The sequence below is a fragment of the Notechis scutatus genome, chromosome Z (assembly GCF_049901735.1).
Source record: "Notechis scutatus isolate UNSWTSFEM ecotype Mainland chromosome Z, rNotScu1.2, whole genome shotgun sequence".
NCBI lineage: Eukaryota > Metazoa > Chordata > Lepidosauria > Squamata > Elapidae > Notechis > Notechis scutatus.
In genome coordinates, this window is record NC_142025.1 from 133,271,442 (window position 1) to 133,283,592 (window position 12,151).

General features: G+C 40.6%; 1 protein-coding gene across 2 annotated transcripts; it reads right to left on the reverse strand.

The window, feature by feature from the left end:
* Positions 1-3,564: 3,564 nt before the first annotated feature.
* Positions 3,565-12,113, reverse strand: PAGR1 (PAXIP1 associated glutamate rich protein 1). 2 transcript variants are annotated; one of them, XM_026682300.2, is made up of 4 exons: positions 11,707-12,113; positions 6,321-6,717; positions 6,105-6,187; positions 3,565-3,918 (listed from the first exon to the last, which is right to left on the reverse strand). In XM_026682300.2, exons 2-4 carry the CDS (start codon positions 6,713-6,715, stop codon positions 3,734-3,736), a joined length of 663 nt encoding a protein of 220 aa, XP_026538085.1. In that variant the 5' UTR covers positions 6,716-6,717; positions 11,707-12,113; the 3' UTR covers positions 3,565-3,733. The 2 variants fall into 2 exon arrangements, with proteins under 2 accessions (XP_026538085.1, XP_087801154.1); XM_087945028.1 differs by lacking the exon at positions 11,707-12,113 and adding an exon at positions 10,579-10,714.
* Positions 12,114-12,151: the final 38 nt, after the last annotated feature.

Sequence of the window (12,151 nt, forward strand, 5' to 3'; positions counted from 1 at the left end):
TACTTGTATGTTTGTGAAAACCCAAATAAAACTTTTTAAAAAGGATGACACCGGTCCTGTAGGGACCATTCCGACAAGGGAAACACAGACCCGAGCCGCGCATGATCGCAGTCTCTGACCGTCGTCAACGGAAGCGCCACCGGAAGCCAGGAAAAACCATACTCATGTGATGTGCTTTATGAGATTTAAAGGCACTAGCTACAATTTTACTGTTGCACATCAACCAGGTTTATTTAAAAAGTACATTAAACTCTGATGTCAGGAAGTGCAATCAAACAGTCAAAAGAAAATCATATGAGATGGAGATCAAAAGCTGCAGGGAGTAAGGTAAATATCAATCCAGAATAGAGTGGAAGGGATCTTAGAGGTCTTCTAGTCCAACCCCGTTCAAGTAGGAGACCATATACCATTTCAGACAGGTCCAGTCTCTTCTTAAAAACTTCCAGTGATGAAGCACCTACAACTTCTGATAACAAGCTGTTCCGTTGGTTAATTGTCCTCAATGTGAGGAAGATACTCCTTAATTCCAGGTTATTTCTCTCCTTGTTAGTTTCCAATCATTGTTTCTTTTCTTGCCTACAGGTGTTTTGGTAAATAAATTGACCCCCTCTTCTTTGTGGCAGCCCCTCAAATAATGGAACACTGCTATCATGTCACCCCTAGTCCTTCTTTTCTCTGGACTAACCAACCCAAATCTTGCAACCGTTCTTCATATATTTTTGTCTCCAGGCCCTTAATTATCTTAGCTGTTCTTCTTTGTACTTTTTCCAAAGTCTCAACATCTTTTTTGTAGTATGGTGACCAAAATTGGATGCAGTATTCCAGGTCTCTAAATTATTGAAATCACTGATAGGATATTACTATGGTAATATATGAGGAGAAGAACATAATTAATGCTTATTTGTCCAGAATATCACTATCTCAAATCAGACAAGCTGTTTTTCATCCACTTTTCCTGTATATTTTTAAAGCATTTTTAATTAGAATGTTATAGTACAGGTAGTCCTTGACTTACAACCACAACTGAGCCAAAATTTCTGTTGTTAAGTGAATTTTTTCCTATTTTATGATATTTTTTTTGCCACAGTTGTCACTGCAGCTGTTAAATTAGTACCATTAACACTGTTGTTAAGTGAATCTGGCTTCCCCACTGAATTTGCTTGTGAGGTCACGAAACTTGATCACATGACCCAGAGATACTGCAACAGTTATAAATGAGTCAGTTGTGTCAACATCCACATTTTCATCATGTGACCATGGAGATGCTGCAATGGTTGTAAATGTGAAAAATGGTCATAACTCACTTTTTTCAGTGTCATTGTGACCTTGAATGGTCATTAAATGAACTTGTAAGTCAAGGTACAATAAAAGTATAAAAAGTGAAAAAAGAAAGAGAAAAATGAATAAAAAGGAAGAAAAACAAAATTGCCATCCTACTTTTATCTTATTCTTATCCTTCTTTCTGATTCCCAAAGCCATAAGACAGTTTTTTTCTTCTTTCAACAAAAACTCCATATAAGGCTTCCAATCTTTTAAAAGTCTTTGTCGTTTTTTCCCCTCAGCAAATTCCTCGACACATTTTGTTTTAAATCCCCACACAGTATGAGTCACTGTTGTTCATCTCTTATATTGGTTCTTAAGTTGGCAGTGGGATTATTCTTCACAAAATAATTTTAAAACGTACAGGGATAATCTGTTAAAAGAAGTACACGATGCACAAAAAAAGAAGAGCAAATTTTCGAAGTTGAATTTGCTAAGTTTATTTGCCAGATTTGTGTCTATTTGTCCAAGTCTACTGTGTTTCTCATATAATAAGGCCGGGTCTTATTTTTTTTGAGGCCCGAAAAAATGGCTAGGTCGTCTTTTCGGGGGTGACTTAATTCCTCCCCCCTTGCATCTTCGGGTGGGCGGCGATGGCTTGGATGTTGACCTCTGCGTTGGTGGGGCTCTTTGTATCGGGGTCAACGCAGGCAGCACCATATCTGGGTGTGCAACAAAAGTACTTCCTAATGGCAAGCCCCGCCACCATTCCCCCAGAACAGAACAGAACAGAATAGAATAGAACAAAGTTGGAAGGGACCTTGGAGGTCTTCTAGTCCAACCCCCTACTTAGGCAGGAAAATGTATACCATTTCAGACAAATGGTTATCCAATCTCTTCTTAAAAATTTCCAGTGTTGGAGCATTCACAACTGGAGGCAAGTTGTTCCACTGATTAACTGTTCTGTCAAGACATTTCTCCTGAGTTCTAGGTTGCTTCTCTCCTTGATTAGTCTCCATCCATTGCTTCTTGTCCTACCTTCAAGTGCTTTGGAAAATCGCTTGATCCCATCTTCTTTATGGCAACCCCTTAGATATTGGAACAAGGTTATCATGTCACCCCTAGTCTTTCTCTTCATTACACTAAAGGTAAAGGTTCCCCTCGCACATACGTGCTAATCGTTTTTAGCTCTAGGGGACGATGCTCATCTCTGTTACAAAGCCGAAGAGCCAGTGCTGTCCGAAGACGTCTCCTTGGTCATGTGGCCGGCATGACTAAAGGCCGAAGGCAAACTGAGCGCTGTTACCTTTCCACCAAAATGGTCCCTATTTTTCTACTGCTAGGTTGGCAGAAGCCGGGACAAGTAACGGGAGCTCACTCCGTTACACAGCACTAGGGATTCAGACCACCAAACTGCCGACCTTTCTGATCGACAAGTTCAGCATCTTAGCCACTGAGCCACCACGTCCCTTTTTCATTAAACTAGACATACCTATAAACTAGGCAACTGTTCTTTATATGTTCTAGCCTCCCCTAATCATCTTTGTTATTCTTCTCTGCACTTGTTCCAGAGTCTCAACATCTTTTTTACATTGTGGCAACCAAAGATAGATGCCGTATTCCAAGTGTGGCCTTACCAAGGCATTATAAAGTAGTATTAACACTTCACATGATCTTGATTTTATCCCTCTGTTAATGCAGCCTAGAACTGCGTTGGCTTTTTTGACAAGGACATTTGTGACAAGGAACCCCACAGTTTCATCAACTCCAAGATCACAAAAAGATTGAGGGTAAGCAGACAAAATGGGGTAGTGGCAGCCTCAATTTACAATTGGGAGAGAATTTCTGTTGCTAAGCTATGACAGTTGTTAAATGGATTGCACCTGGTTTAATGATCTCTTTGCCAGTTGTTAAGTGAATTGCTGTGGTTGTTAAATAAATCATGTGGTCATTAAGTAAATCCAGCTTCCCCCCTTTGAATTTGCTTGTTGGAAGATGGCTGGGAAGGCCGCAACTGGGGAATCACTTGACCCTGGGACACAGCAAACATCATAAACACATGCTGGTTGCCAAGCGCTTGAATTCAGATCCTGTGAATATGAAGATGGTTGTAAAACTGCAAAGACCAGTCATGAGTTTTTTCACTGTTGTTATAAGTTTGAATGGTTGCTAAAATAATGCTGTAAGTTGAGGACTATCTGTATATGGCAAATGAAACTGCAGGTCCTCAACAACTCCTCTTCTTCTGATTGGCAACTTTTTTCATTATTATTAAGAATAGTTCACATAAATTAAATTTTAAAATCATACTCACAGAGCTTTATTACACCTTAAAAATTGAAAGCAAGTACCTCCAGCAAGCCATACGGGATCAGTGTCAAGGTCCAGGGTTTATGCAGGAGTTCGCTCCCCTCGTATCTGCCCCCACAGTTCCACTCCATCTTCCTCTCTCGGCTTATGTTCTTCATTACTGTCAGTATTTGCGCTGACGAAGGAAGAGACCGGAGGGTCGTTTTGGAGTGGGTACATCATCTGAATCAAGGTCAAAGAGGTCACACCCGGTCTTCATAATTTGCTCCTCCAGCACTTTATGGCGCTTCATGTCTGACAGCACCTTGTCCAGGCGGGCTTCTCTTTTCTGACTCTTAGCTAACGTCCCTGGAAATTAATCACAAAACCAGGATTGGAAGATGAGGTGCATACATCATACTAACGTAATAGGCCTGTGAGGTAAAAATATAGTGCAATCCTTGCTGTTCTTACAGAGAATTGCAAAATAATTAAAAATCATGAGGAAGCAGGTGGGAGAAAACTGCCCAGCAACAGCATTTCTTTATTGGGTTAAGAAATTAACATTTTTGCTACCAATCAATAAATAAACTCAATATGTTTTTACACAGATAGTCCTTGACTTACAACCATTTGTTCAGTGACCATTCAAAGTTACGGCACTGAGAAAAGTGACTAATGACTAGTCCTTCCACCTAGGACCATTGCAGCATCCCCGGGGTCCCATGATCAAAATTTAGAATGCTTGGCAAGCGGGTGCAGCATCCCCGGGGTCACATGATCACCATTGGTGACTTTCCCAGCCAGCCTCTGACGAGCAAAGTCAATGAAGCTGGATGTCCTTCATGACCATGTGATTCACTGAACATCTGCAGGGAGCTGCTCAACAACGTTGGCCAAAAAAAAAAAAAAAAAAGTCATAAAATCAGGTGTGATTCACTTAACAACCGAATGGCTTAGCGATGGAAATTCTGGTCCCAATTGTGGAGGCAAGTCGAGGACTTCTCAGCAATGGGGGTACTTCAAAAAGTGAATGTTACAACAAAAGAGGTGATTGAAACATTTTTTTTCTGTTTAGGATCCTCTTTCTAAAAATCTACTATTTTTAATAAACCCTAGTGGGAAATGTGGGTAAAAGACATCAGACTCTGAAAATGTAACCATTTTATATACACACACGCGCGCACACACACACGTACTGGGTCAGTAATGATCCCTAGGGATTGCCTAGGCAAGCCTCTGCAGTTTTCTTGGCAAGGTTTTTCAAAAGTGTTTTGCCATTCCTAGGACCAAGAGAGTGGGACTGGCCCATGGTTATCCCGCTGGCTATACACCTAGGGTGGCACTAGAACTTCTGGTCTCCCAGTTTCTGTTCTGCTGCCTTAACCGCTCACCAAACTGGCCCCCGATAGAGTTTTCAGCGTCAATAAAACTGATTAAATGGGTATGACGTATAAAAATTATGCAAGGGAGGAAGAGTTTATTTCCTTTTCTCTCCTGCGTGAGCTAGAAGTTGGAGTCACCTAGTAAATGGTGGGAGATTCAGGACAGCTAAGAGGACGTGGTTTTTCAATCAACTCACCCTCAGAGGAGGGATGACTATCAACTTTGCATTATACAAGGATCAGACACCAAGTCATGGAGAATGACTATACTGTCAATAGCTGCTAGTCATGACCGCTGAACATGACCAGTCATGGATCTCTTTTTTTCAGTGTTGTTGTAACTTCAAACGGTTGCTAAAAGAATGGTTGTAAGTCGAGGATCTATACAGCAAGTGAAATTGGTCCTCAACAATTGTTCATCTCCAGATTTGCTAAACAAACAGTCGATCATATCTGGATACGATGATAAATATGATGGTGCAGGGTTAGAACGCAGTGTTGCAGGCTGACTCTGCTGTCTGCCAGCAGTTCGATTCTGACTGGCTCAAGGCTGACACAGCCTTCCATTCTTCTGAGGTCAGTAAAATGAGGACCCAGATTGTTGGGGGCAATATGCTGACTCTGTAGACCAGGGGTCCCCAACCACCGGTCCGCGGACCGGAACAAGTCCTACCGGGCCGCTGGTTGCTGGGCGCCGCCATCTTTTTGATGAAAAAGTGCTTCGGTGAGCTTTTCCGGAGAAAGCCATTTCTACCGGAAAAGCTCACGAGCGCTTGTGCCGCCATCTTTTTGATGAAAAAGTGCTTCCGGTGAGGTCACCGAAGCACTTTTTCATCAAAAAGATGGCGGCGCCCAGCTGATGCCGCCGGGCCGCGGCGCCCAGCTGATGCTGGTACCGGGCCGCGGCATAAAAAAGGTTGGGGATCACTGCTGTAGACCACTTATAGAGGGCTGTAAAGCATTGTAAAGTGGTATATAAGTCTAAGTGCTGCTGCTATTTGCAATAGGTAACACAAGAGGGAAGGTCCTATTGCACCCACAGCCAGCTTGTGGGTTTCCCATTAGCAACTGGTGGGCCAGTTTGGGGGCAGAATGCTCTATTCCATAATTCATTGGCCTGGCAATGCTCTTCTATCTTCTTATGGAAACTCAATTGCCTTCCTTACGTACCAGGAGTTCTCCGTCGATCAACCAAGGAGCTTTTGGGAGAGGCAGGCTCATCATCAAAGTCAAACTCGGTAGGTATATGAGGCCTGGACAGAGAGAGAGAGAGAGAGAAAAGAATCAACCTGGAAATATTCTCAAGTCTATCGTTTCCTCCCCTTAACATAATCTCAAATCTTAAGATTCCCTTCTTCAAGCCAAATACAAAAACCCATTCCTCACTTCTCCTCCTCCTCTTCTTCCTGGTATTCAGATTGTCCATCAGATTTATCTTCATCTTCACTGTCAGGCTCTGGGGTTGGGTTGCGCCGAGGGAGGATTTCGGCCTGAATCTCCAGAGACCCGTGCTCAGCAATGAGCTCGTATAAACGGTGGATCTCCTCAGGTTCAGGCATCCAGTTATCTGGAGAATCCAGCTCCTCATCGCTGCAGGGGACACACCAATCCTCTTCAGCGGATTCCTCCCCCTTCCCTGATAATTCCCCCTCTGTTTCTCTGGCAGCGTCATCTTGTTCCTCAGTGGCAGAAGCTAAATCCGGAGCAGGCCCATCTTCTACTGCCAAGGATTGCATCCCCGAGGTCACTTCCCCTTCTTCCACAGTGCTGGCTTCTTCCATGGCTGTAATAAAGAGAAGACGAGACCACAGGATAAGCACAAAGATGGCAAATTCTGGGGAGTCAAGAATCTGAGATAACTGGCTTCCGGTTTTGCGCGGCTTCAGTAGCGGCAGGAATTCGCGCCTCTGCAATCCCTGCCGCGCCGCTCAAGGTGCCCCCGATCTAAATAGGTCTGGGGGCTATGGCTGCCTTGTAGAGGCAGCCAAAGAGAGAGGGGATCCGGACAGAGGTTTGGGGGTAACGCAGACCCCCTTTCCAGCCGGAATAACCCCTTTTTCCTGAGGTGGTGGAGCGGCGGTCAGTAATGGCCGCCTCAAAGAAGCCTGCAGCCGGGTAAGATTTGTGCTGGAGGAAGAGGGAAGAGCTGTGGAAGTTGCTTCTGACTGGGATAAAGTTAAGAGAGAGAGTTCCTGTAACCTCAAAGGCTGCTAAGGATACTTTGTTTCTAGAAAGAGATACAAGCGGTGAACATTTCAAAAGAGAAAGGTTTTTTGGGGTTTTTTGCCTTTCACTCTCCTCCCTAACGTGACAGCAGTGGAACCATAAGAGAAATCCGGGAATCTGTTCTGGAGGTAAATGAATATTGAAGGAGCAAGGATTTCTGAATATTCAAAGGGGAAAAAAAAGAGGAGAATTTTTTTCTGGCTGTGAGTGGGAGGGGAGAGGGAAAAAAAAAATTGGAGCAACCTGAAAATAAGGAGAAGACTGCCTAAAACTTTAAAGAGCTAATTTTAAAGAGTTATTAAACAGCAATAAGACTTCCTAAAGATATATTTTAAAGAGAACTTTGTGATCAAACTTCATCCCAAAAAGAGAAAGTGGAAAAAGAGAAAGTATTAAAAAGAATCAGCTGATTAGACTGTTTGATGACTTTGGATTTTATGAGAATTATCTCAGACTAAAAGCACTCGGGTGGTTGTTTTGAAAAAAAAATTTCTCTGTACAATGGCATCAGTTGTGGATGAACTAGAACTTATACACCAAAAATATGAAAAAGAAAAGCAAGAAGGGAAAGATGTCTTTGGCACTCTTTTTCAGTTTATAGAAATGGCGATCTGTGCTTATGTAAAATCGTATGAGCAGGATAAAGAAGCCATTTTTGACGAACAAGTGACTTTGGTTGGGGAAGAAAAGAAGGAGGAGAAAAAGGAGAAGACTTTAAGACCTGGGAAAACAATCCAAAAAGAGAAGAATAAGGTGAAAAGAGGATATCGTGTTAGGAAACAACAGAAAGGGGGACAACAGGATAACAGGGAGGTGGAGAGACAAGGGGGTAAAGAGGATAAGGAGAAGAAGCAAGGGAGAAAGGAAGGGATGAGAAGCTTTAACGTTGGGGAGCAAAATGCAAAAAAACAAAAGTTTTTTAGAGATAATGGATAGATTTTATTGGAAAAGGGATTCTAGAAGGGTACATAAGATTGCATTTTTATATTTGTATTTAGAAATAATTATAGAAGACTGGAAATAATATGCAATTTAAAATGTGATAAAATATTTAGTATAATTCAGTGAAATTTTTGTTAAGAGAGGGGAGTACTTTAATGAAATAATGATTTAAGATTGGTGATGTGGGGGGGAAATAATTTTGGAAAGTATAAGAAGTGTTCCCATAAAGGTATGATAATTAATTGAAATGGGTAAAATGTCTAAAGATATAAATGATTGTTAATACCAATGATTAGGCCATGTTATATTAGTGAAACTATTCGTGAAATGAAAGGTTTGAAGAAGGAGAGGGGAACATGTAATGTAATAATGATTTATAATATGTGATGTGGGGGGCGGAATTAATATGGCAAATAGGTGCTCCCATAGAAATATGTGACCTAATTGATAAGAAATGTGCTAGATGTTTAAGATATGAATAAATATTAATATTAACGAATAGATTTGTATTGGTTTTGATGATATTGTATAATGTCAGAATGTACCAGACAGAATCCCAACATAAGTTATGTACTTTAAATCAAGTATTATAGATATAGGGGAAAGAGACATAGGCGTCATACTCCAATCAGTGTACAGGAGAAGGTTTTTCTTTTTTTTCTTTTAAGAAGAAAGATAAACGGATAGTTGGAAATAGAACAGACAAAGAATAATAAATATTATGATTTGAATTGAGAGGAGATAAATAAAATAAAATTGAGAAAATTTAAAAGAAAGGAGAAGCTATATAGAAAAATGAAAATGTAATAAGATATGGAATGGTATGTAAAATGAATATGAATTTGAATGTGTGTCTGTACCAAGAGTTTTGACCCGGGATTAAGCAACTTTCAGAAAAGAGATCTTTTATGTCTTGTATTTTTGTATGTTTTGTATGTTTTTAAAAATTAATAAAAATTTGTTCAAAAAAAAAAAAAAAAGAATCTGAGATAACTGGTTAAATATTATAAAATATAATGCTGTAAATATTCCAGTGCATATCCCAAAATTAAGAAAGGCAGAAAATAATGTTGGGTTACTGAAAAAGTAAGGTAAAGGAGTCCCTGTGGATTTTACTCCACTAGTCGTTGCCAATTATAGGGGGTGGTACTCATCTCCATTTCAAGGCCATTGTCAAAGACATTTCCACGGTTATGTGGCCACCAATCACGGAGCACTGTTACCTTCCCATCAAAGTGGTACCTATTTATCTACTCACATTTGCATGCTTTCAAACTGCTAGGTTGGCAGGAGCTGAGGCAAGGATGGGAACTCACCCTGTCACTTGGTGTTTGGGACTCAAATCCTGAGCTGCCGGCTTTCCAACCAACAAGCCCAGCATATTAAGTTCTGATTCACAATAACCAGATTTTTTTTATCATCTACCAATCCCAAATAGATTTATGCACTAATGGATCGTCTACCAAAATAGCAAAAGAAAAGAGCTTCCAGGAAAAGTATGGTGAACTGAAGACAGCTCTGTGAAAGGAACACCAACGACTATGGCAAAGCCCAAGGAACCAGTGAGTAGACCCATTCCTTCGAACTGCTCTGGATAACGAAAGGACAAGAGATCACACACATATGCTCCGGACAACTGCTCTTCATGAAGAGACAGTAGGACAGCAGTTTCCCATGGGTTTGAGTACTGGGAGACAAAGGAATTAACCATCTTGTTCACAACCATGGCAAAGCCTTTTAAAGGACACTAAGTTTGCAAATCTCACTTTCTAATGACTTTCAGAAATTGCCTGCTAACTATTCAGAAGATATTAGAGAGATCTTTGAAATGACAAGATTTTAAAAGTCTTCATCGGATGGGTTTATTTTCAGCTCTGAACAAACAAATTAATTACAAGCTTAAGAACATAAAAATTTGAAATAAACAGCAATAAGCTAAATATGATTTTAATCTAAAAAATTAGAAATGGGTTTAAGGACCCGGGTATTTTGGAATATTGACTTTTGCTGTAAGATTTTGGAATTAACTACATAAAAAAGCAACTTCTCATGCAAAATATATTTACTTTGGTTATACTTATAATATACTTACTTTGGTTTTAATAATGCTATTATGCCTCCAAGATATTGCAAGAATGGGCAAGAAGGTTTTTTAAAAGGCCTTTCCACCAGGGGAATTAAAAGCAGTATATAAAGTTGGTTTTGATTCCAATAATTTTTCCAGAGATGGAAGTCATGACGAAAGCCTACAGTAATTTAGAAATATATATATATATATCACAAAAAGCATGTAAAGGTATTACAAATGCAGATGAAAATCCAATCTTGGCCATTCAGTTGCTAAAGAGTCGGTATATTGGCAGGAGACAAACATCACAATCCTTAATTTAAACAGGTCTTTTGAACATCTTTATGTTCAGGTGGTTTCTGTCAAATTAGTATATATTGTCTGATTATTCCAAAATTAATCACTTACCCCAGGTTTGAAGAAGACTGTATAGAGAGATATAAAGCAGATGTATGAACCATTAATTCATTGGATCTCAACCAGGATCTCTTCACTTTAGGTTTCTTATTTTTAATCATAGGCAATACTAATATAACAACTCACTGGAGTTGTACCAATTTTGCCAGTTTGGTGAAGTGGTTCAGGTACCATGCTAGAAACAGGAGAACTTGAGTTCTAGTCCTACCTATAAAAATAGTATAAAAAGATTTTGAGACTCTAGAAAGAGCGCAAAGAGCAACCAAGATGATTAGGGGACTGGAGACTAAAACATAGGATGAACGGTTTCAGGAACTGGGCATGGCTAGTCTAGTGAAGAGAAGGACCAGGGGAGACATGGTAGCAGTGTTTGAATATTTGAGGGCTGCCCCAGAGAGGAAGGGGTCAAGCTATTTTCCAAGGCAGCTGAAGGCCAGACAAGGAATAATGGATGGAAACTGAACAAGGAGAGATTCAACCTGGAAATAAGGATAAATTTTCTAACAGTGAGAACAATCAACCAATGGAACAGAAGTTGCCCTCGGAAGTTGTGGGAGCTTCATCACTTGAGACTTTCAAGAAGAGACTGGACTGCCATCTGTCAGAAATGGTTTAGGCCAGGTCTCCTGCTTGGATGGGGGAATTTTATTTATTTATTTATTTTATTTGGTTTGTCAATTGGTTACAAAACTCAGATGCTGGGCAATTGACTCCTGTTTATGACAGTTGCCCGAGTCCCAGGGTTATGTGAAGGTTACCTTTTGCAACCTTCTGACAAACAAAGTCAATGGGGAAGCCAAATTCATTGAATTCAACCATGTCCCTAAGTTAACAACTCAGTGAATCACTTAACAACTGTGGCAAGAAAGGTCGTAAAGTGAGATAAAATTTACCTAACAAATGTCTACAAAAATTTTGGACTCAATTGTGGTCATACGTCATGGACTACCTGTATTTTCTCATGGTTATAACTTAATGGAAGTGAACCAATAACCAGCATCCAAAACTAAACAGGTTTTCACATTAGCGTCATACTAAGCAACATTTGTATCTTCCAAAGAAAAACAAAAACAAGAATAGGCTCTAGTCTAGAGCCATGTTTTTTTTCTAAAGACCTACCCCAAATCTCCAAATGTTAACGGTGAGAAAGAAGTTTAGGATTTCGGTACAGGAGTTAAGCGCAGCCTTAAGCTGCAGTCCTGCGTTCAAATCCAGGGTTGCACATGAGATATTCACGGGACCAAAGTATTTCACTGCTTTGCAAAAATCAGATGCCTCGGATTTAAATCTTAGGCCAATAAAAGAACGGCGAGCTTCACCAAACGAAAGTCTTTTTGAGAAATAGCACTCTGTGCATGCTCAGAGGCACTACGACCCCAGTTCCTAGGGGCAGTCCCAAGCAGACAAACGGTGTCGGCGATTCCACGCATCGGAGCTCGCGAACGCTCTTCCCCTCCTCCCCACTTTCCCCTCTAGCGAGACTGTAAAAATCGAGGCCAGCACAATCGATCGCAGCTTCGGGCGACGAATCTAATCCCGCCCCCTGAGCGTTAGAAAGAAAGGC